We start from the raw sequence: 25271 nt of genomic DNA on the forward strand, positions 1-25271 counted from the left end.
AGCGGGCGCTGCGGCTTTGCTAAAGAAACAGGCAAGTTGGGGGTTGACAAGGCTTGAGTGGGGTGGTGTGTGGGGGGGGGTTGACACGAAAGAAAGTGAAAGGTGAAAACTCAGTGTCTAGGAAGTGAGGAGGCGACACGTGTTGAGCGAATCTAGGAGCTGAGGTGTATGCTGACGTGGACAGGGGTCTGGGTTCTACAATCTAAAACCCTTGTACTGTCCTTGTTCTTCCGACGTCTTGCGATCGTCTGCCCAGCTCGAGCTCGCATCAAAATCGAGCTTCAGCAATCGCCACCTCATGCTCCCATCCATCCCTTCTGCCCTCCCAAATCCTGTCCGAGAATCCGGTTCCAATGATTGCTTCGCCGTCCCTAGCCGTTGTTTCTCGAGTTTGCTAAGCGCTTTTGTATCGTTGCACGCGCCAGACTTGGCGCCTCTCCCTCCGCCTCTCGCCTTTCCGTCATGGTCGCCGCCATGCCGGACCCCCAGGTCGCGGTGAATGACTTCGTGTTTAAGCTCAAGCGCAGGTCAGTCTCCCTTGCTTGTCTCACTGACCCTCGTTTTCTTTCTTTCCGTTGGCGTCAAGGTTCATTTTTTTGGTTGGTGTTGAGAGAGAGAGAGAGAGAGAGAGAGAGAGAGAGAGAGAGAGTAATCAGAAATGTGTGAAAGAGCCGTGAGAGTTGTTCCGCTTTTGAACGCTTCTGAACGCTGTTATCGGAGTTCTAAGTAGTTTTAGAGTTTTGGTAAGGCTTTGAGACTTGATTCTCTCGTGTGTTCGACAAAAGAGCAGATTGTTGTTGTGCAGAGGGTGTTTTCTACTTCTTCTAACATTGATTAGCGCGTACAAGATCCAACGAAGGCTTGGCATATGGAGCAGCCCCAAGATAGTCTCTGGCAAGGGGATGAATTTCTGTTGGTTGTTTTCGAGTTACTTAAAGAAGACGGAGAGCTATTAGGCATTAGTGATTCCAATATAAATTGTATTTGCACTCGAGGTCCTTTCCTTGTAGTATTTAAGATGCCTTCTTTGTATTGCCTCCCTTTAACTACAACTACCACACATCGATTCATCAAACCTACATTCAATTCATTGTTGGAAAATGGAACATATAAATAGAAAAGTAGCTAAATAAGAGCCCAAAAGACTAAGGCGTAAAATCACTTAAAGGCTACCTACTTAGTTTACCATGAACCGTGAGCATGTATAAATACCTTTGCTAACGTGCAGGGCGTTTCGTTGATTGTTCCTCTTTTAATCCAAGGAGCAAAATTGACCATTTATGGACAGGTTTATATTGGACACACACACACACACTTGGCATTTGACATTTTTTCGGCACTCCCTCGTCCTGCCAACATATATTGATGTGTCCTTTTTGACTCTTTTTCTCTATCCTTGTTCTTTTGAATACTTTCTACACTCCTTCATCTTCCAACACTCCACTTTCCTCAATGTGGGAAAGTGGAGAATTTCACTTAAAGAATTTCATGTAGGTAGATACTTCATTAAATGGGAAGACCCACGAGTCATGATGGCAATATTAGTTTCGTTTATTGGATAAGTTGGATCGGTTCCTGCAAATATACTAAAACGATATGTATAAATAAGAGAGAGAGAGAGAGAGAGAGATTGATAAAATCTCCAGAAGGCCAAAAGAGCCTATTAGACCCCAACTCTTGTGAGAAAGAGTCTTCAAAAGATCAAAGGGTCTATGAGATTGAAAAAAATAGATACAATGAGTTGAATGGGTGGAGCTACTAAGTGGGCATCTACACAAGAAAATACTAAATTACTCAACCCATGTGGAGAGATTTGCAATGTAGTATCACTGGGATAGTCCTCTAATTGCTATGTGAGGAACCAATTCTATTGGGCGTCTAAGAATGCACAGGGGGGTCTCAGCAAACGAAACCCATGATAGAGCACTGAACTTGTGCGGTTTGCTGTGGCTCCTCGGACAAGTGCCATTGTCACCCCCTGTCGGCCGTATCCCTAGTTTGGCGAACATAAGACATCCGGAGTAAGGCACACAATAGGCCTGCCAACGTGTTCATGCAAAGATGAGGGTCCCGTGCCAGTCACCATGCCACCCAAGCATGCCTCTCGGGATACATTGGATGATAGTGATGAGGCTGCTCAGCATGAGCAATTGCCTTCCACGATGGTTGCATGCACTGGTGGTACAGAGATCCCTACAACTCAGCCTCTCTCTCTTGCATCTTGAGAAGCGAAGGCAGCGCACAAGCAATTTTTGGATACCCTTGCTTCTATGCTTTAGGATGCCTTTCGCCAGATGGGATAGGAGTTTGGCCAGCAACTTACCATGGCCATGGCTATGCACGATACGGCTCTTTCCCAGATGGGACAGCAGCTTGAGCAGTAGATTGGCCAGATTATGCAAGACAAGGGCAAGGAGCCCACACCCCAGCATGGGGACCACTCAGATAGTTAGGATGTGCTTTCTGCTCCACGCAGGGGTTTTATGGCAGATGACCACCGTGCTTGTCAGCATCAGTCTTTTGGACCGTTGCATCTATCCCAGCGTGGGGATTATTTGGACTTGGATGATGCATTCTCTGTGCCGCAGAGCAGCTTCTTGCAGGATGTTTGGCCATCTTTTGGCTCATAGTTTTTTGCATCCATGCAGGCTGAGCTGTCTCTTTTGGGTCGACCTGTTGGAATGCATCTGGTTAGTGCTCCCTTCACCGCACCAGCGAGTATGCCTGGAGTTGGTTTTGGTTTATTTGGTAGCCCACACCCCGGGGATAGAGGTCAGTCCTCTTCTTAGCCCTTTGGCATGCTATTAGTTTGGAGAGATGCATTTGGCAGAGAGGCCCAGCCAAGGGTTCATGCACCTATCGCTCCGCCAATGAGCACCTACAGCCATATGCAGCCAGTACATTAGATGGCAGCAGCTACTACGCAGTAGGGGGTTAGTGGTGGGCAGCAGGCCACTTTTGATGAGATGCTGGTAGATTCCTTGCGTTCATATAAAGGCTACCTGAGGCCATCAAACTTAAGATGTCCTTTTCCGATTATGCGAACCTCAAGTGTGATGATGCCGTCACTTCCGCAGGTTACACACACAAGAATTATGCAGCCAAGGATATCAAGGACAAACTCACAGTGCATAAGTTCAAAGGGGACACTCGCACACCTAATGAGTTGGAGGAGTGGCTTACGAAGTTGTAAGATTATTTTCGCTTCTACCCAAAGCAGGATGAGGACCGCATAATCTTTGCGGGTATGCACGTGTAGGACTATGCACATACTTGGTGGCGTTATACGAGGGACTCGCCTCAGAGGCCAGCCACCTGGAAGGAGTTCAAGGAGTTGATCACCACATTTGTATCCCTACAGCAATATCTGGCTGAATTCTATGCATTATCGCAGACTGGTACTATCCAAGAGTACTTGCAGCGCTTTTGGAAACTGTACAGGACGTATCTGAGAGAGGGAAGTTGCTGCGTTTCCTCCAGGGATTGAGTCCTTCACTCATTTCAGATGTGAAGGCACATAGCCCTCAAACAATTGAGCGTGAAGGCACATAGCCCTCAAACAATTGAGCGTGCAGACCAATTGGCAGAGGTGTTTGAACCCAAATATGCCAGCAAGTATAAGATGACAGTGGGCAGCGCATATGGGAATGCAAATGAGGCTGAGAAGAAGCCTAAGGTGATTGATTGGCATGAAAGGAAATCAGCGGCAACACCATTTCTGAGGTTTCCCACTGTTACAGGTAGCAAGATGCCATATGCTAAGCCATACAGGTCATTTGATGCTAAGCCAGGAGCTAAGCCAAGTGTTGGAAATGAAAAATCAGAATTTAAACAACACACCAGGGTTATTATGGACAGCAGAAAGCGGGCGAACTTATGCTTTAAGTGTGGCAAGAAGCGGACTCTTGAGCATTGGGAAGTTTGCAAAATGTGTAACAGTGGTACTGCAAAACTCAGCATGATTATTGAGATATCGGATGATGAAGATTTAAAGGGTGCTTCTGAGACTTTGGATGCCACTCATGATGATTCATAGGGTGCACAGGACGTGGAAGAAGCTCCAGGAGCCATGAAGGGGACTGATTTTCCCTTTGATCCTGGTGGTGCTATTGAACATACTATGCATGGTATCCAACCCAAGGACACTCAACCCACCTGTGGCATGCGAGGCCGTTGGCCTATAGCCTTTCATGTGGAGCATCAGGTTGCTATGCCTTTTCATGTGCAAGAGGATGCAAGTGGAAAGCTCCTGCAGACGAGGAGGATATCTATTGGGATGCACACCAAACAATTTATGCTCTCTCTTTTCATGCCTTGATAGGTGCTAAAAGTGCTGAAACTATCAAATTGAAAAGGCAAATTAATGGCCGGACTGTTCACATGCTTGTGGACAGCGGAAGCACTCATAGTTTCATTAATTCTAAGACCTTACAGAAGGTGGGACTGATTCCTACTGAGATTGATCATGGGCTGAGAGTAGAGGTGGCAAATGGACAGCATTTGGTTAGTAAATTTTGTTGCCAAGATGCAAGGATCAAGCTCTCTGAGAATTATGGTTTTGTTGGGGATCTCTTGGCACTAGATATGGGCCCGATAGATGCTCTCCTTGGCTGCGATTGGTTAAAAATTTTGGGTAAAATCAGCATGGATTTAAATGCCTTATCACTCAGCTTTGTTCACAAGGGTAGAACTGTAGCATTGCAAGGCATTGCCACTCCTAAATTGCAGGTCATTTCAGCAAGGTAGTTGGCTAGAGAGCTCAGGAAGGAGCATGCCCTCTATGCATTGAATGCATCGGAGTTTGCTGATGTATTTGCTGATATGCCATCCCAATTGCCTCCCAAGAGGGATGTGGATCATGCCATTGTCCTAGAGCCTGGCAGTAAGCCCATAAACAAAGCGCCACATCGTCTCTCTAAGGTTGAACGGGAGGAAGTGGCAGTACAGGTGCGGGACTTGCTTGAGAAGAAGAACATCCCTCATAGCACTTCTCCTTTTTCCTCCTTGTGCTTCTGGTGAAGAAGAAAGATGGATCGTACCGCATGTGCATTGATTATAGGGATCTAAATAAGGCCACTATCAAGAACATGTTGACGGCTTTTCGCATAGAAGGGGGCTTGTATGAATTCAAGGTGATGTCTTTTGGATTGACTAATGCACTGGCCACCTTCCAAGCGCTGATGAACAAGATATTGCAGCTTCTTCTTTTCAGATGCGGATGATATCTTGATTTAGAGCATGTGAAGCAGGTGCTGGAAATTTTGAGGATGCATAAGCTTTAAGCAAAAGCTAGCAAATGCACTTTTATGGCAAAGGGGCATATTGTGAGTAGATGTGGCATTCGGGTGGATCCCGCAAAGGTGAAATGCATCAAAGATTGGCCACAGCCACAAAATCCCACCCAGTTGAGAGGATTTTTAGGTCTTGCTTTCTTCTACAGGCGCTTTATTCGCAAATTTGCCAAGAGGGCAGCTCCTCTTACTGACCTCTTGAAGAAGGATCCTTTTCGGTGGTCAAAGGAAGCACAACGCAGCTTTGAAGACCTGAAATTTGCTCTCACTCATGCACCTGTCTTGGTATGCCCTGATTTTTCACATCCTTTAATTGTGGAGGCAGATGCCAGTGGCAAAGGATTGGGGGTTGTTCCGAGGCAGGAACACGGGGTAGTAGCCTTTGAAAGCAGGAAGGTTGATGCCAAAGAACTCAATTACCATGTTTATGATCAAGAGATGTTTGCTATCTTGCATGCTTTCAAGAAATGGCATCACTATCTGTATGGGAGTAAAATTAAGGTGAAAACAAACCATAGGACACTCAGATTTTTTCTCACCCAGCCAAATTTGTCCTATAAGCATAAGAGGTGGTTGGCTGCAGTCCAATCCTATGATTTTGACATTGAGTACAGAAAAGGGAAGAAAAATGTGGTTGGAGATGCCTTATCCAGGATGTGGGCTTGCAATTTGTCTACTATCTCTACCATATATCAGGAGTGGATTCATGGCATTCAAGAAGAGTATATGCAGAATTCTAAGGCAGCTCCCATATTTTCAGATTTGCGGAAGCCTTCTAGTTAGGGTCATTCGGAATTCAAATTGCATAATGAGCTGTTGTGGTGCTAGGACAGAATTTATTTAGTGCCAGACTCAAAATATAGACAGCTGGTTTTGCAAGAAATGCACTCCACTCCCATGGCGGGGCATACGGGTGTCACTAAAATATACGACAGAATCAAGCAAGGCTTTATCTAGGAAGGCATGTGGAGGGATGTGGTTAAAATGTGAGTGAGAGAATCAGAGAGAGAGAATGTAGTGGACCTCCGAAGAGGAAATAGATACAACTGAATAATGAATGCCCATACAACTGTATGGAGGGGCTGAAACCCTCACTGCAAAACTAGAAGACTAGACTACCTAGAGTCGGTGACTCCTCACTAGATCCCTGAAGAGGCTCAGGCTACCCTGCTGGTTTGCTGCGGGGAGGCCTGACTCTGTTGCTCTGAAGGCTTGAAGGCCTGAGGAGTGGAGGAAGAAGGCCAAAGGCTGCCCTTTTATAAGCTGATAGGTCAGCTTGGCCGACTTGGTCAACGCCTACCGCTGACTTGGTCAGCTGGTCAACGCCGACCGTCGACCAGGTTGGGCAAAAGAGTCAACGTTGACCAAAAAATCTACGCGTTGACTTTTGACCTTAAAGTCAACTCTGTGTTTTTTGACTTGCGATGATGTGGCGCTGACTGCCTGTTTACTGTGTGCTGATTGCTGATTGCGCAGGGCTGCCTGAATGGTTGTACGGACGTCTATGTGGCCGTTGACTTGGTTGCTTGCGTTGGCACTAGCTAGCATGGCCACGGGCGTGTGCATGCTTGTGACCAAGCCATTACCCATCCGAGAGGGCAGATGGATGCACATAGCAATGGCTTTCATTACAGGATTGTTGCCTTCCACAGAGAGGGGATGGGACAACATCTTTGTTGTGGTGGATAGGATGACAAAACAAGCCCATTTCATACCCACTAAGACCTGGTATTCAGCATCACAGGTTGCTTGGCAATTCATTGAGCATGTCTTTAAGCATCATGGTTTTTCTTAGGAAATTGTCAGTGATAAAGATGCAAAATTTATGGGTCACTTTTGGTAGGAGTTATTTACAGCAGTGGGTACGTTACTCACACCTAGCACTGCTTACCATCCTGAGACTGATGGATAGTCGAAAAGGGGCAAATGGGTGCAGGAATATTTGAGGCACTTTTGTCATGATACTCAGAATTCTTGGGATAAATGGTTGGCACTTGCTGAATTTTGCTACAAGAGAACCAAGCATCTGGCATGAGCCCGTTTGATGCAATGTATGGATGCAAGGTAGGGATGCCTTCTTCAATTGCTGATATGGCTGTGAAAAATCAGCAAGCATGGAATGACTTGGAGAGGATGGATGCCCTTCTGCAGTTGGCAAAAAAGAATATGCAGGATGCCCAAGCCGAGCAAGAGAAATATGCGGATGAACACAGGAGATATTTGTCTTTCAAAGAGCGAGATTATGTGCATTTGCGTCTCCATAAGAACCGTAATGCCTCGCTGAAAGGTAATACCAACACAAAGCTTGCTCATAGGTATTACGGTCCTTATTGGATCAGCCGCAAGGTTGGAGAGGTAGCGTATCAGTTGGAGCTACCTAGTACCTCCAAGATCGATGATGTTTTCCCATGTGTCTTTGCTGAAACCACATGTGGGACAGCATGTCCATGTTCGTCTGGAGTTGCCACCTATGGACGAGGAGGCTGTTTGTTGCACTCTTTTGGACAGCCATGCTGTAAAATTTTGAGGGCATAATTCTATGTGAAGGTATGGCTGCAATGAAGGGGAAAAAAGGGGCAATGTAGAGGACCTTTAGAGGCCTCTTAGGTGGGTAATGTGGAGGGACTATATAAGTTCCCATCCACCCCTATTTGTGTACTTTTTGATGTGACATCTAATCGTATCTACTCCCACCTCCTTCCTCCTACGTGCTGCCTACACTTTCTCTCCCAATCTCTCTCCATCTATCTTCCCCTCACTCCTCTCTCTCTCTCTCTTCCTCTCCCTCTACCCCTTTCCCTCCTATCTCTCTCTCTCCCCTCTCCTCTTTCCCCCCTTTCCTGCCATCTCTGGCGCTTCACCAATTCAGCCCCGGCCTCTTTCATTGCAGGCTGCCCAATCCTGACCGACTGGAACAGGCCGACTTTTGCCTCCTATAAGTGGGGGCCCCCCTAGTTGTGTGTGCTTGGCCCCCTCCAAGACACCTATATATAGGGCTTCTCCCAGCCCCAAAACTTGACCCTTTGTGGGTCTATTGGCTGACCTGCTTGCAGCCTCCCCACCAACGTGAGGGTTTCTATAAAGCCAGGCCTTCATACCTCCATTCATGCAGGGAGCCCAGCCCCTTTGTCTGCCCTATTGCAGGCCTAGTTTGCTGGCTCCAACCAGCCCTACTAGTTCCCGCCGGTGGCCGACTAGGTTCTTGCTGCCCTTGCCATGTCTGTGCCAGCTCCATTAGCTCCGTATAGTCATGTATAGTTACTGTGAGGTGCTGCCCATGTGGCAGGCCCCTCCCTCTCTCTTTTCTGGGGATATCCTGCCCTAGGTCTCCCTCCCCCACGCTCTCCTCATTTGGGGGCTTACAGATCCAGACCGATTGGTGCAGCTTTGCTTTTCTTGCAGGACAAGGCAAACAAGCTGATTGAAGCTATAGTGGTTGGGATTACCCATGGCCACTAGCCTGAATGTTGTAGCGAATCCCTGGTACGAGTCAGGAAGCCCATCAAACATTCTCATCAACATTGATGAGCTGCTCTCTAAAATCTTTGAGATAGGCTTTGTTTGCTGATCAGAGATCCTTCTTCTGTAGACCCCTCTTAGATCCTTCTGCTGTAGACCCATCCTAGATCACAGCGTGTTCTTATGGACTTCAGTAGCTGCTCTAGGTTGAGCACATCTGCAAAAGTATGCTCTGGTGTGTACTGCAGACAAAAGCTCCCTTTCATGCAGTCCTTATGCTTTCCTACAGGTGTGGGTCTGCACCTAAGTGTGCTGCAAGTGCCAGGGACTTGTTTTGTGCTCACTTTCCTGTGCACCACTCTTGTACTGTAGTGTAGATCTGCCTCTTTGTGGGCTCTCTCGAAGGTCCCGATGTGGCGCAGACTGAACTGCTTTCTGATCTAGAATGAACTACCTTGAGAGGCCCAAAGGCCCTCGTTTTATAGGTCCCAGGATCAGCCGACAGGCCAGTCTGTGGATCTTCACAGATCAGGGCAGACCTGACCCCTGATCTGCTCCGACCTGAGCAGTCTGTCCATCTGTGCCGACCAATCTTGCCTGTGCTGGCCTGACTTGGGCTGCTGTTCTGCGGCCCTGGGGCAAGGCCTATAAAATGGCCCCCGTCCCCCCTTTTCGTTGCTGCTCCCTTGCTGGTCCTTTGCTGGTCCTGCACCAGCCCCAATATGGCTGTATGTCTGGGACTGTTCCAGCCCCACAGCCTACCCTAAATGTGGGCAACAGTCATCCTTGAGTGCTGGCCACAGGGTGGCCTAACAACAAGAAAGAGTCTGGTCTGCATGAAGGCAAGTGAGGGATGAACTCTTAGTACAGGATTGATGCAGCAACACCACAAAATTGTTGAGTATATTGAATGAGAAGCTGCTAACTATTCCATAGAATGAGCGCTCAACTTTAGACCCTCACATACATGCTGAATCATCTAGCATGATGAAGGACAAAGTATTGTAGTAGTAATTTAAAGCTTCAGAAAACTTAATTTAATTTTGAATTGTCAGTATTTTATATCACAGGATACAAGACAATTCCATGTATAGTACTGTGTTGACTTTCAAGCTAGCCTTCATATGCTTGGTTTGGAGCTACTAGTAAATGACAAACTTCAATGGCTGTTTCTATTCCACACTTGCATTGTGGTTTGAGTAAGATTTTCTTTTCTAAGATATGTTTGTTTTACAGCGAATTACAAAGTTTTGTGTTCTTTGCTTGCTGCTATTTGCAGTTGTGTGATGCACTTCACTACATGATGCTTGTTTTCACTGCAACACTAGAAAAGTAGATTTTTTATGTTGCAATTAACTCGTGAGTGCGTATGGAGGTTTTCAGGCAAGTGGAAGGTTCTCTAGATACTGCGAGGCTGACAGCTGTGTTGTTGAGGCAAGTGATTTCACAACAGCGAGTGACCCAGTCAGCTCCTGCAACAAATCTCCTAGAGGCTGTAAAGTCTGTTGGATTGCGTATGATTGCTGCCAATCCTATTGGTATGGCATCAAATATACTCTTGATGGATTTCCCATAATTTATCTAGCTTTATTGATGATTTGATGGTGGAGCACTGCTGAAATCATGTCGTTTTTCACATTTGTTGTTTATCTTTACATGAAAAGCTTGTAGCTGTCGTGTGTGTGTGTGTATTAATCTTGTGTTTTTTAATTTACAATGTTCCGTTGTGTCCCATCATTCATCATATCTTGTTTTCCATGCCTAGAAACTTTTTTCTGTATTCCATTACGCAATGGCCCTTATTGAAGCACCGCATAACAAGTGTTAAAATGTGTCTAGTCTCAGATCTAGTTACAATACCCCATAAATTATTGGATACCAACAAGTTGCGCAACCTGTGCGACCACATGGGATAGTTGGTACCATCAAGCTTGTCCTTAGCGGATAACATTCCGAGCATTTTCGCGATGGCCAACAATGAGTTGTTAAAAAAGAAAGTCCCCGGCAAATGTCAAAGCCTCAAGGCTATCACTGCATGAGCTTGTTGCTCAAAAAGCTAACTGCAAATATGCAAATATCAAGCCAAAAATGACAGCAAAGTGCCTGCTCAAACACTGAGCTAAATGCAAAAGTCGGTCTCCAAAATCTGCTTGCAATTATTTGACAAACACTGTCCAGCTGCTAAATCAAGGGCATATAGCTGCAATTTGCATGTGGGTACTTGAAAAGATAGGTGTGATTGGGAGCACGAAAACCGCAATAGGGTAGATGCATTCTTTGAAGAATCCCAAAGGCACAGGGCCAATTCCAAGAACGACTGGAGCAAAAGCCCCGAGTTCTGAGCGAGCAAGTGTGCCGAATTTCATCTTCCAAATGCTCTCTCTCTCTCTCTCTATATATATATATATATATATCTGATTGCAAATTGTTGGATAAATCATAGCCAAAGAGTGTGTGTTGGTGTATTGTACTAGGAGTTCTAGTAGTGGTTCATGTGTGAGTGCCACATGTCACCTTGGGAGTTATCCCATATGGCACTTGGTACTAGAGTGTGTGCCCCTAGTCTATAAAGGCTTGTACTTTACTGTTACTCATATTGGATGAATGAATGAAATCCTTTCTATCATGTCTTCATTTGAGTATCATTTTCTCTCACCCTAGCCTCTCTCTCTCTCTCTCTCTCTTTCTCTCTCTCTCTCTTTCTCTCTCTCTCTCTCTCTAACCATGTTGCCTTCATGGTATGAGAGTAGGTCGGCCCTGCCCTTATCTGCCACATCATCTCCCTCATTTACCCTAACTCTAACCCTGCTCAACCATCTCCTATGCTGCCTTCTTCTGAGTCGGCTCATTTCACCTCTATTTTGTCTCCTCCTTTCAGCCATTTGCTTCTGTTTTTCCCTTCATAGCCTGCCGCCTCCATCTGGACTGCCTAGGAGCTGTCCCCGAGTGCTCTATGTTGTCTTGGCGCCTGTTAGCTTGCTGGTCGGCGCATTTATCAAGGCATGCCTGCACGTGTGGACCTTCAGGGCTGTTTTGGAGCATTCCATCACCAAAAACAGATTGTCATGTGCTGCTGCTGCATTGCCGTCTACAATAGAGCTCCCTTTGAGCTGTTTTTCAGCCTTTAGCACACCTACCTGCTACAGCATTTTGGAACTGCGTTGGTGAGTCGCCTTGCACATTTCGGACCTGCCTTTCCATTTTGGAGCCTCTCAGCTCATCGACCAGCTGCTGGAAATGCCTACCGGATCATTTCTTCAACCTCCTTGCACACGTGAAGGTTGCTAAACCATTTCAAAGCCCTTGACCAGCCCACTTGCTGCTTATTCATTTCAGCTTGCTGCTCGCCTTCACGAAGCCATTTTCCATCATGACTTCCTTGTTTGCTAGTTCCTTGCTCATGGAGAAGCTCAAGATGGAAGGCTTTCCTACATGGCAAACAAAGATGCAGCTGCTCCTTATGTGTGAAGGAGTTTGGGACGTTGAGGAAGACCACGTTGATACACTTGATCATCAACAACGCATTTTATGGAAGCAGCAGAATGCAAGAGCCATTGCTCTCATTGGTCTTTGCTCGGCCAACTCTCTCATTCATCATGTGGACTTCAAGTCAACTGCCAAGGAGATTTGGGATTGCCTTGAGAGCTTATTTGGTAACAAAATCACTAAAGGTCTATGATTTGAAAATGGAAGAAAGTGAAGAGTTAAGTGATCATCTAGCAAGGTTTCAATCTCTTGTTCAACAACTCTCTAGCTTGAAAAGCCTGCCTGATGATGAAGACACAATGGCTGTCCTTATGAAGAGTATGCAAGGGATACCTTGCTTTGAGCAAACTTTGAAGTTCTACGCTTTTCCACTACCATGTTTGATGATATGGTCGCTCTACTCATTGAGAAGGACCGTCGTTTTAAAGAAGCCATTCTTGCCTTTGTTGGTGATCATGCATTTGCTTGCACAAGCAAATGGAAGACCGACAAGAATATTATTTGCTGGTTTTGTAAGAGAAAAGGACACGTCGAGGCTAATTGCTTCAAGAAGAAGGAACATGAATAAGAGAAGTACCATGCCAATCTTATTTTTGAAGACTAGGTCAAACCTGAAGAGCCCCCTAAGGAGATACATGCAGCCACAGTTGAGGTTCACGGGCTCTCTCTTGAGGAGCATTATGACTGGGATTCTTGGGATTTCTAGGCCGTACATGTTGTGTGTTTTTGTGTTGAGTCAATAAAGGTTCTCTGCCTTGAGTAGTCCCTCTAAAATGAATGTATTTGGAGTCAATAAGGGTACTCTGCCTTGGGTTGTTCCCAAAAATGATTGTATGGTTTTTTCTTTGGTATGATTATGTTGACCACCCAGTTCAGAGTAAGGGGGGGTGACGAGTGATGGGTTACCTGTAAACTACTCGGTGCTTTCTATCAATTCAGACAACGGATTTCGCAGAGGCGTTTGAATTGATAGAAAGCACCGAGTAGTTTACATTGGTATCAGAGCTTAGGCAGTGGTCCTGTACTCTGTGCTTTCTCTTGTTGAGTCTCTCCTTCATTGAGTCATCTTGTCATCATGGCAGCCAATGGACCTGACCCTCCTCCTAACCTGCATGAGTTGAGTGCTCTCTTGGCAAACATTGCTCAACAGGTTCAAGTGCTGGAAAGCAGCCAAGCAGAAACTCATGACATAGGGCCCCAATCCCAAGGAAGAGGCCGTGCGGACAACACCAACTCCAGCAAGGAGGGAAGATCATCCTCTTCTTCCCCTCCTCGAGATAGACGCGTCATCGGAGTCCATCTCCTTCGAGACGTCCACGGAGACGAAGGTATGCAAAGCATAAGGTACCTCTTGGAGATAAGCTCTTCAAGTTTACCAAGTATAAGGGAGAGGACAAGCCTGAGGTCTTGCTGGCCTGGATCCGAGACCTCGAGTATTTCTTTGAGGGGGACGAGTACGAAGACAAGGCGAAGATCCGGTTTGCCGTCCTGCACATGCAAGACCGTGCTTCACTCTGGTGGGCAGCTATGGTCAACTCTGGACAGCAAGCCCACACCTGGAAGCGCTTCAAGAAGAACTTGATGAGGCACTTCTTGCCTAAGGAGTTTAAGAGAGATACAATGGTGCAGTGGGACATCCTCCGCCAACGCCAAGAAGAGAAAGTCAGTGAGTATGTTGATTGTTTGTCAAAAGTTCAAGCATTCAGTAGGAAGGATAAAAAAGAGCAGCAAAGGAAGTTCTTTGCTGGCCTACGGCATATCGTTCAGCATGAGGTGGACATTGCCACTCCTACTTCTCTCGAAGACACCATCAACATCGCCTTGAGGGTGGAGAAGAAACAATCTTTCTCCAACAAGCGGAATGGCAGCAACAACAAGCGGAAGTCCCAGGGAACCTCTTCCAAGGAACAAAAGGGTAAGGAGACAGCAAAGGACGCACCAAAAGAGCAAAAGTCAGCCAGCCAGCCTCCTTCGAAGAAAGCAGCCCGCACTTTCAGCTCATTGTCTCCACAATAGAAGCAAAAGTATTACTCCGAAGGGTGGTGTTTTAAGTGTGGCGATCGAGGCCACAACTTCTACGAATGCCCTCAAGCTGCCAAAAACAGCAGCAACAAAGAAGCAGCCCTCAAAAAGCCAGTTCGGGTAGTTAACAAGGTGGAAGCACCTCCAGAAAAGGGAGCTGTAAACGACACCCATAGTTTGTTGAAAACATGGGGTCAGGTAAAGGATCAATCCGCTTTGTTTTTGTTCGATAGTGGAGCTACTCATAACTTTATAGTGTACCCCATCATCGGCAAGCTTCGGGTACACATCCAGGGGTACTTGGATCATCTACCCTTCATGGTGGGACCACTTCAAGGATCAGATGTAATTCTCGGCATGCCCTGGCATAAGCAAGTCAACCCCCGAATCGATTATGTGAAGAATATTCTAACCCTCCAACATAAGGGTAGAGATGTGAGCATTACAGCGGGAGTTTCAGGAAACACCATTCCTATGGTAAGTCATGCACGATCTCCCAATTTGCTTAAGAAAGGAGTATGTTCTTTTCTAGTGTTTGTACGCGATAAGTAACCAAGTGAAGAAAAGTCAGATCCTCTCACAAAAGAAAGATTAGATTTCCTTCAGGAATTCTCTAGTTGCTTCTCTTAGGAACTTACTAGTCACCTCCCTCCTGAGAGACCAGAGGATCACAAAATTGACATAGTTCCAGGGTCTTCACCTCCAGATAGACCCCCATATAGAGTTAGTCAATCTCAACAAGATGAAATCTTCAAGCAAGTCCAAGAACTCTTGGACAAGGGATTGATCCAACCTAGTAGTTCTTCTTTTTGCTCTCCTGTCTTACTAGTCCAAAAGAAGGATAAAACCTTCAGGATGTGCATAGACTATAGAGCCTTAAACAAATAGACGGTTAAGAATCGTTTCCCGATTCCTCGTATAGACGATATCTTTGATCGTTTAGGAGGATTTGAAATTCTCAGCCGCATAGATCTTAAGAGTGGCTACCATCAGGTACGAGTTGTACCTGAGGACATTCATAAAACAGCCTTCCGAACCACATTTGGGCTGTATGAATATATGGTAATGCCATTGATATCTATGAAAAAGAACTCTTAGCTGTAATTCATGCTCTCAAACTTTGGAAACATTATCTTTTAGGCATAGATTTTCTTGTAAAAACTGATCATGAAAGTCTTAAATATTTTCTAACTCAACCTCTGATCAGAGAGAGACATATGAAATGGTCTACCTTTCTGCAATCATTTCATTTTCAGATACAATATACTCCTGGAAAAGAGAATGTAGTGGCTGATGCCCTTTCTCGTAGACCACGGCTTCACCATATTTCAGTTCCCTATCATGATGAGCTAATAGCCCTCAAAGAATTCTCTGAGGGAGATGCTGATTTTGCTCAGCCATGGGCACATTTGAAAGATGGATGCACCCATCATGCCTACCACATCAGGGATGGCTATTTATTCATGGAGAACAAACTATGTATCACAAAGCAGCTTAGATCTAAAGTGATGGAGGAAAGCCATAACCCACCCTATGCTGGTCATAGGGGTATTGTGGCCACTTTTTCAGCCATGGATAAATTTTTCTACTGGCCTAACATGAAAAAGGACACTGCTGCCTACATTTCAGCTTGTCTCGCAAGTCAAAAAGCTAAGTATGAGAGAGGAAAACCCAAGGGTTTACTTCAGCCCCTACCCATTCCTGAGAGACCATGGGAACACATCACCATGGACTTCATTACAGGAATTCCCAGGACCAATCAAAATCATGATTTGGGTGATAGTAGATCGATTCAGCAAGCAAGCCCACTTCATTCCTTGCAGAAAGAATCTCAAGGCACCTGAAGCTGCCCATTTATTTATTAGACACATCTTTAGACACCACGGCATGCCCAAGTCTATAGTATCAGATAGAGACTCAAAGTTCACTAGTAACTTCTGGCAGGCTTTGTTTGAGAACCTTGGAACTCTTCTAAGTTTCTCCTCAGCTTTTCATCCTCAAACGGATGGCCAAACTGAAGTTACGAATAGTACACTCTTGGATTTGCTGAAATTTTATGTGCATGACCAGCAAACCTTTTGGGAGAAATTCCTTCCTCTTGTGGAGTTTGCTTATAACAACACAATTCATTCCTCCATTGGAAAAGCTCCTTTCGAAATTGTATATGGTAGATCTTTACCAACTCTACTCATGCAAACAAAACAGAAAATCTTTGCCGCTGACCAATTCGTGGAGGATTATGACTCTGCTTATGTCACAGTTCGAGCAGCCATTCAAAAGGCACAGGAGAAACAAAGAGCAGCTGCAAATAAAAGACGGAGGGCGTTTGTAGTGAAAGAAGGCCAATGGGTCTTATTGAAATTTGAGAAAGCCTGGTTAAAAACCAAAGTGGGCAAAAAGCGCACCTACTTCAAGCTATCCTTTCGATATTATGGTCCTTTTCAGGTGTTGCAGGTAATAAATGATGTCTCAGTCCGATTGAGACTTCCCGAGCATTGGAAGATCCACAATGTCTTCCACATAAGCTTGGTGAAACCCTTCATTGGGGAACCACCTCAAGAGCCCACATTGGACGATGCACCTGAAGTAGAGGACACAGAGATCTTGTTGATCCCAGAGCAAATTATTTTGCATAACTTCACTACGGGACGTCGAGGCACGACTCGCAAAATGTACCTTTTGAAGTTCAGAGGGCTCCCATCCACCGATGCCCAATGGGTGGACAGAGCTACATTTCAGGAGTGTCCTGAAATCCTGGATGCTTATGAGGAAGCATTTCAGTTGCGGACAACCGAATGAAAGACGGAGGGAATGTCATCCTGCTTTAACATGTATCCACTTGCTTGGTACTATTTCTTTTTGTTTTTCAGTGTCCTGAAATCTTGGATGCTTATGAGGAAGCATTTCAGTTGCGGACAACCGAATGAAAGACGGAGGGAATGTCATCCTGCTTTAACATGTATCCACTTGCTTGGTACTATTTCTTTTTGTTTTTCAATAGTATGCTTATTAAGAAATGAAATGTTTTCCTACTGTTCAGTTACGGACAATGGGGACTAGGTCTAGCATTTGAGGGTGGACCCCCTTGCTTGGGGTTATGGGCATTAGTGACCCACAAGAGTGATGGCCTCTTTTTGAGAGGGACATCTGGAAACCACATCCCACCTGAGTACCCAAACATGGGACCAATCAAATGCACAGATTGCATACCGATCTAGGTGTGAAGATCCACGCTTTTCGAAAATGCAAATGTGTGCAATGCATGCAGAATTTGAATGCCGATTGGCCCTCCAATGGGGAAGAGCGCCCTCGTGAGAGTACTTGTTTCTTTTTCGACCTACATGCAAGGTGGGAGAGAGATGACGGATGAATGCAATGTGGTAGAAAGAATGCTACGTGAGATTCACAATGAAAGGGTGATACCCTTTCATTAATGTCCCTTGAGATCACTCAAGTTCCATCTTCCCATTTACACCTACCCTTAGCCTATGACCCATGCACCTACCATTCAATGCACTCTAATGCACCCTTTCCCTTTCCTATTGCCCCTAGGACCTAGACTCGTGTGTGCACATCTTTATTACTAATCATTGGCCAATGTTACATAGTTTTGGCGGTACTATTTACACCGCTTGATCGATCATAAATACAAACATATAACCGCACCATCAAATTGGCGCCTAACAATAATAAAGTTCTAATGACTATTAATTAACTAAATAATCATTTCTCTTGTCATGACACTCCCTCCTGCTTGAATGAGCAGAAGTCCTCTTCTGGATTATTGCTTGTCTCTTCCTCTTATGTGCACTTTCTCTTGTTACTTCTGCCATTGCATCGCCTCTTTGTAATCTGCGAGTATCTGTGGAAAATCTGTAAAGAACTCTTCTTCCATCCATTGTGCATCACTAGCTGGCTGGTTTTTAAACTTCAGTAAATACATACATCTCTTCTTTCCACGAGTACTCTTCTCTTTATGGTATACGATCTGTTCCGGAGTAAGAACTTCAGTCCCATCTTCAAGTTCAGGTTCTTCTTGCTGCTGAGTATCCAAAAACGCAGAAGTATCGCCATGGTATCTCTTCAAATTGCTCACATGAAAGATGTTCTTCATACGCCAGTGGGCTGGTAACTTCAGCTCATACGCTCTGGATCCTTCTTCTGGATATAAAGCTGCTGAAATCTGAAATGGACCATAAAACTTCGGTGCTAGCTTGACATGTTTGGTACTTCCTCTCACTGACTTGATTCTTCTTTTATCAATCTTCAATAAAACCCAATCATCCTCCTTGTAATAAACTTCTTTTCTTTTTTTATTGGCTGCCTTGGATTGTTGAACCTGGGCCTTCTTAATATGTTCTTTTACCTGCTCAATAACCTGTGACATATCCTCAGCAAACTGGTCAGCGGCAAAAATTCGCTCCCCCAAGTGTGTTATTGGAGTGGGTAAACATTGCCCATAGATGATTTCAAATGGGGCTTTCTTGGTGGAAGTATGTACAGTGTTATTATAAGCAAACTCTAACATGGGTAAGAACTCTGGCCACCTTCTAGGTTGGTCATGGACATAAGCTCGAAGTAAAGTAATTATGGTTTGATTGGCATTCTCACTTTGTCCATCTCCTTGAGGATGGAAGGCTGTAGTAAATTTCAGTTTGGTTCCGAGATTCTCTAATAGAGCTGTCCAAAAGTTGCTAATGAAACGGCCATCATTATCGGATACAATGGATTTTGGTAACCCATGTAACCTGAAGATTTCCCTAATGAATAACCTTGCTGTTTCAGGAGCAGACAACTCTTTTTTACAGGGAATAAAATGAGCTTGTTTACTCAGCCTATCTATAACAGTGAAAATCTGCTCAAACTGACCAACCTTGGGGAAACCAGACACAAAATCCATTGTAATGTGTTCCCACCTTTCCGAAGGAATAGGCAAAGGCTGCAAAAGACCAGCAGTCTTACTTGTGTCAGATTTAATGCGCTGACATACGTCACATTGTTGAACAAAGGTCGAAACTTCTTTGCGAAGTTTAGGCCAATGGAAGTATCTCTCAATATTGTCAATGGTTCCTCTAATACCTCTATGTCCAGAATATGGACTCGCATGTAACTCACTCATGACTAGATACCGAAATGTTTTGGGTACACATATGGCACGTCCCAAAAATAAGTATCCATCCACGATGGAATAAGCTTCTAAATCCCCAACCTCATTACGTTGAATCTTCCCATAAATGTCAGCGAAGTCCTCATCTAAAGGATAAGCTTCAACCATTGCTCCTAATGATTTCTCCTTAATCACAGAAACGTGATTAACTTGGGGCCGTCTACTCAAAGCATCAGCTACTAAATTCTCCTTTCCCGGCTGATATTCGATATTTGGTTGCCCAAAGGATTGAATATATTCAGCCCATTTGATTTGTCTTGAAGAGACAATGGGTTGAGAGAACAAGTGCTTGATACTTTGATGGTCAGTCTTAATCTTGAAAGCAGAACCATATAAATAGTGCTTCCATAACTTTAGAGCATGAATGACTGCCAATAACTCCTTCTCATACGTGATATATTTCAATTCAGCCCCTTGAAGTTTTCTACTCTCATAGGCAATGGGATGCCCTCCTTGCATCAACACTGCCCCAATCGAGGTACCACTTGCATCCGTACATACAACAAAGAACTCTTTGTCCATATCCGGAAGTGTTAACACTGGTGCAGTCACTAATGTTCTCTTAAGCTCCTCAAAAGCTACCTGGTGAACCTCTTCCCACTCATACAAGGAATGCTTCTTCAACAAATCTGTTAGTGGGGAAGCAAGACGTGCAAAATTCTTAATGAATCTGCGATAATAACTACACATCCCTAGGAAGGATCTCAGCTCATGTATGTTTTTGGGTATTGGCCATTCAATTATGGCCTTGACCTTTTTAGAGTCAACCCGAATTCCCTCGGCAGACACAATGTGTCCCAAATACTCTATTTCTGTCTTGAAAAACTCACTCTTCTTGATATTTAGGAACAATCGATCCTTCCTTAGGAGCTCCATCACCTTAGCAAGGTGATCCTTATGCTCTTCCTCATTCTGGCTGAACACTAAAATGTCATCAAAAAAGACTATGACAAATTTTCCCAAGTAGGGTCGCAAAACCCTTCTCATCAGCCTACTAAAAGTGGCTGGAGCATTAGTTAGGCCAAAAGGCATGACCAAAAACTAATAATGTCCAGTAAGAGTGCGAAAAGCTGTCTTATGTTCATGCCCAGCTTTCATACGAAGTTGATGATAACCAGATTTCAAATCCAATTTGCTAAAAACTTTAGCACCTTTAAGCATATCCAATAAATCATCCACTCTTGGAAACAATGGAAGAGAATGTTACCTGAGCTTTGGGTGTGGGCCTAGCGGCTTGGCAGCATGCCAAGAGTAATGGAGATACAAGATAAGATGACAAACAAATGAGCTCAGTATGGCTCAATTATGACCTTAGAGTATGTCAATAGATAGTCCAAGTTGTTAGGAACCCGTGGGTGCGATCAGAATTGAATTCTGACAACTTTGAAATTTTAGGGTTTTTGGGAGCTGACACGTGGCAGCTGACACGTGGCAGACTGCCACATGGAATCTGAGCTGGCAGGTCAGTCCACCTGTCCCACACATGTGGCAGCATGCATGGCAAGTGGCAGGGCATGCAGGCCAAGTGTTTGGCCCCAAATCTGGTAGATTTGGGGCAGGTTGTGGGCTGTCCTCTTTGGGACTGCAGCCCACCAAAAATCTGGGACAAGTGTCCACCTTCCATTCTAGGCCTGGGGGGGGGGGCTGAGCCTATAAAAGAAGGCCTCTCCCCTTCATTCTCTACATGAAAAATTCGTCACTTTTCTTCTCTCTCCTTTTGGTTGATGCAGCAGAACCTCTCCAGCTCCTTGGGTGCAGCCAGCTTCTCCCTTGGCCATTCTCTCACCTCAGCAGCACTTTCTCTCTCTACAGCAGCACATTCTCTCTCTACAGTTCCAGCCCTTCCTCTCCAGAAATCTGCCCCCTCCCAGCTCTTCAGGAACAGCAGCAGCATCCTCTCTCCTTCTCCTAGCTTGGAGCAGCCACAGCCCCGTTCTCTCTCCTGCTGCAGTCTTTCTCTCTCTACTGCAGAATTTCTCTCTCTACTGTTCCAGCCCCTTCCCCTTGCAGAAATCTGCCTTTCTGTGCACCTCTGGAAGAGCAGCAGCTCCTCTCTTACATCCCCTTCCTTGGGATCAGCATTGGCACTCTCTCTCTACAGCTATCACTCCATAAAAGCATTCTCTGCTTAATTGCAAACTCTTAAGTTCAAGTATATGTGTTTGGCAACTTGCAATCATCTCATTCAAACGCCTCTGCAAAATCCGTTGTCTGAATTGATAGAAAGCACCAAGTAGTTTACATTACCTTTGCTCGGTCGCAAGCTGATTGAGGAGTCACTATCACACAGGAGGTGTTGGATAGTTGGACTTGCTCTTTGCAGTATTGCGGTGGAGGGGGGATCCGCCTACTCCTTACATGTTGGGTCTCATACTCTTTGCTCTGAAGGGGGTGTTGGAGAAATCATAGCTTAAGAGTGTGTGTTGGTGTGTTGTACTAGTAGTGGTTCATGTGTGAGTGTCACGTGTCACCTTGGGAGTTATCCCATATGCACTTGGTACTAGAGTGTGTGTGCCTAGTCTTTTTGGATGAATGAATGAAAGCCTTTGCATCATGTCTTCATTTCAGTATCATTTTCTCTCACCCTACCTCAGATAGCTAGGAGAGCGTGCCCCCTGCCACGGCGGGAGACAGCTTGACAGACAGATACGTGAGCTCTTTGCATCACATCAGAGGACCATCAGGGAGCCGGGTTATATAGAGCCTGAAAGAGTGTGAGGGAGAGATAGAGTAGGGAGTAGAGAGACACACTCACAGTAGTCACACACCAGTGGGTGGGGATAAAGGAATGAGTGGTACCTCCCCAAGTACACACACTAGTATATATGGATAAGACTAGGGCCACTAAGTACCTAAGTACAATGTGTACTTAGTGTACTTAGTAGTACTAGATTAATACTGTTACAAGGGTGGCCAGTGCCTTTACCCCAACAACCTCCCACTTAAAGGCAGTGTGCCCATAAGAGAGAGTAAAAGAAAAACAGCAATATATATCATCATGTACAGGACCAGTTGGTCTGCTTATCCAATACCCATAAGCCGTCTGCAGTGTGCAAACCGCTCAGCAGCCAATCCTTTTGTCAACAGATCTGCTGGATTGTCATCAGTGTGAACTTTCACAAGCTGAAGTTGCTTGTTCTCAAGCACCTCCCTGATAAAATGATACTTCACGTCGATGTGCTTCGTCTTTGCATGAAAAACAGGATTTCGTGCCAACTGTATGGCACTCTGACTGTCACAATGCAACAATGGAGTATCACTAGAGTAGCCCAAATCTGCCACTAGCCGAGATAGCCATATAGCTTCCTTGCACGCCTCAGTGGCTGCAATATATTCAGCTTCTGTAGTAGACAAAGCAACGCATTGCTGCATTCTAGATACCCACGACACTGCACCTCCAGTGAAAGTGAAAACATAGCCGGTAGTAGACTTCCGGGTATCAGGGTGACCGGCATAATCAGAGTCTGTATAACCCTGCACTTTTGCATCTTGACTGCCGAAACATATACACAAGTCCTGTGTACCCTTTAGGTATCTCATGACACCTTTCACTGCATTCCAATGCTTCTTGCCAGGTTTAGCCATGTATCTGCTAACCACTCCCACTGCAAACGCAATATCGGGCCTGGTTGCAACCATAGCATACATGAGACTGCCACAAGCTGATGCATACGGAATCTTTGACATCTCAGCTCTCTCAGCATCTGTCTGAGGGCTGTCCAAAGCGCTGATTTTCACATAAGGAGGTAATGGAGTACCAATACTCTTCCCCCCCTCCATGTGAAATCTCTGCAAGACCTTGCCAATGTATTCCTTCTGAGACAAGTATAGCAACCGCTTTTCCCTATCCCGAAGTATGCGCATACCCAATATATGGTTGGCATCACCAAGATCCTTCATATCAAAGGTCTGATGCAATCTCTTTTTCAAGGCATTCATTTCCTTATGAGATTTTCCAGCAATTAACATGTCATCCACACACAAAATGAGGATAAGTAAACTGCCATCTGAAGCTTTCTTGGTATATAAGCAGTGATCAATGTCACTTCTCCTGTAACCCTGGGTTCGCATGAATGTATCAAACTTATGATACCATTCCCTGGGTGCCTGCTTTAGACCATAAAGACTTTTCTTCAGTCTGCATACAAGCTTCTCTTTGCCCTTCACTGTAAAACCCTCTGGCTGCTGCATAAAAATTTCCTCATGTAAATCACCATGAAGAAATGCTGTTTTGACATCCATTTGGACCAAATCCATATCTGCATGTGCAACCAATGCTAATACAGTTCTGAGTGTTGTCATTTTGACAACGGGAGAGAATATCTCCTCAAAGTCAACACCATATTCCTGCTTGAACCCTTTGGCAACCAGTCTGGCTTTATGCCTTGGCTTTTCACCAGGTGTGACTTTAAGTCTATAAACCCATTTGCATGGCAGTACCTTTTTACCAGTAGGCAAGGGTACCAATTCCCAAGTGCCATTCTTGTGAAGACTGTCCATTTCAGACTTCATAGCAAGATCCCATTGAACCTTGTCTGCCCTCTGCCTAGCCTCTTTGTAGCATGAAGGCTCTCCACAATCAGTGAGCATCAAATAATCAATGCCTGGAACAAATCTTTCTGGCTGCCGCGTCTGTCTGGTTGACCTTCTAACCCAAAGACCATCATCTTGAGCTGGCTGTCCAGCCTGTTCATCACCCAGATAAGGTGGCTGTTCCATGATTCCTGGCTGCATTTGCATGTCAGGAAGATCACCTAACTGTGCCTCATCCATTGGGATGTTTTCTGCCATAACTGGCTGTCCATTAGGATCTGCTGCAGCATCATTTAATGGCTGATTATGCTGCTGTTGTGGCTGATTTACAGCCTATCTGTGTTGCCCATGATGCCTGTCATCATCAATAGTTACTTTTAAAGGTTCCTGCTGTACAACAGGTTCCTTGAACATGATGGTTTCATCAAACACGACATCATTGCTGCGTATAAGTTTTCTGTTCTTGGGATCCCAAATCCTGTAGCCCATCTCACCTTTGTCACCGTAACCTAGGAATATGCATTTAAGAGACTTTGGATCCAGTTTAGTTCTGTCCTCCCTGCGTACATGCACATACGCGACACAACCAAAGACCCGTAGGTGTTTGTAAGACGGAGGCTTGCCCGTCCATGCTTGTTCAGGCACACCACCACATAGTCTCTTGTTTGGTGACCTGTTAATAAGGTGCACAGCTGTCTTTACAGCTTCAGCCCAAAATGTGTGGGGCAATGCAGCATGTGACAACATGGATCTGACTTTCTCTTGAATGGTCCTGAACATTTTTTCAGCTGTACCATTCTGTGGAGGATCATATGGTGCAGACAAAACCCTTTGGATACCCTTTGCCTCACAGAATTCTTGAAATTCTTTGGACAAGTACTCTCCACCATTGTCAGATCGTAAGGCTTTCAGTTTTTTGCCTGTCTCATTTTCAACTAGTGCAACAAACTTAGTGAAAGCCTTGAACGTATCACTCTTCTTTCTGAGAGTGTAAACCCACACTTTGCGGGTGGCGTCATCTATGAATGACAGTATGTACTTTGAACCTCCTAAAGAGAGTGTAGGCATCTCACACACATCTGTATGTACTAGCTCCAAGAGCTGTAATTTCTGATTTGACCTTCTCTTATGAGGTATTTGTACTTGACGACCGTAGAGACAAAATTCACATTTCTGCAAATCTGAATATTTTAGACTCGGCAAGTAACCAAAATGAGCCAATTGCTCCATTCCCTTAATACTCATATGGCCAAGCCGGCTATGCCACAATGAAATCTTTGGCAGCTCGGTGGCATTTACATCAGAATGCGGAC

At 45.1% G+C, this 25271-nt stretch overlaps 1 protein-coding gene across 1 annotated transcript in view; it reads left to right on the forward strand.

Annotated features, from left to right (window-relative positions):
• Positions 1–244: 244 nt before the first annotated feature.
• Positions 245–25271, forward strand: part of LOC147890868 (uncharacterized) — a 78190-nt gene continuing 53163 nt past the window's right edge. The window contains exons 1-2 of the mRNA XM_087389337.1: positions 245–527; positions 10134–10288. Coding sequence (XP_087245463.1) covers positions 463–527; positions 10134–10288 — 220 coding nt within the window. The 5' untranslated portion in view covers positions 245–462. The remainder of the gene's footprint in view (positions 528–10133; positions 10289–25271) is intronic.

The sequence above is a fragment of the Dipteris shenzhenensis genome, chromosome 18 (assembly GCF_047967505.1).
Source record: "Dipteris shenzhenensis isolate YYH24624 ecotype China chromosome 18, Dip_SZ_1.0, whole genome shotgun sequence".
Taxonomy (NCBI): domain Eukaryota; kingdom Viridiplantae; phylum Streptophyta; class Polypodiopsida; order Gleicheniales; family Dipteridaceae; genus Dipteris; species Dipteris shenzhenensis.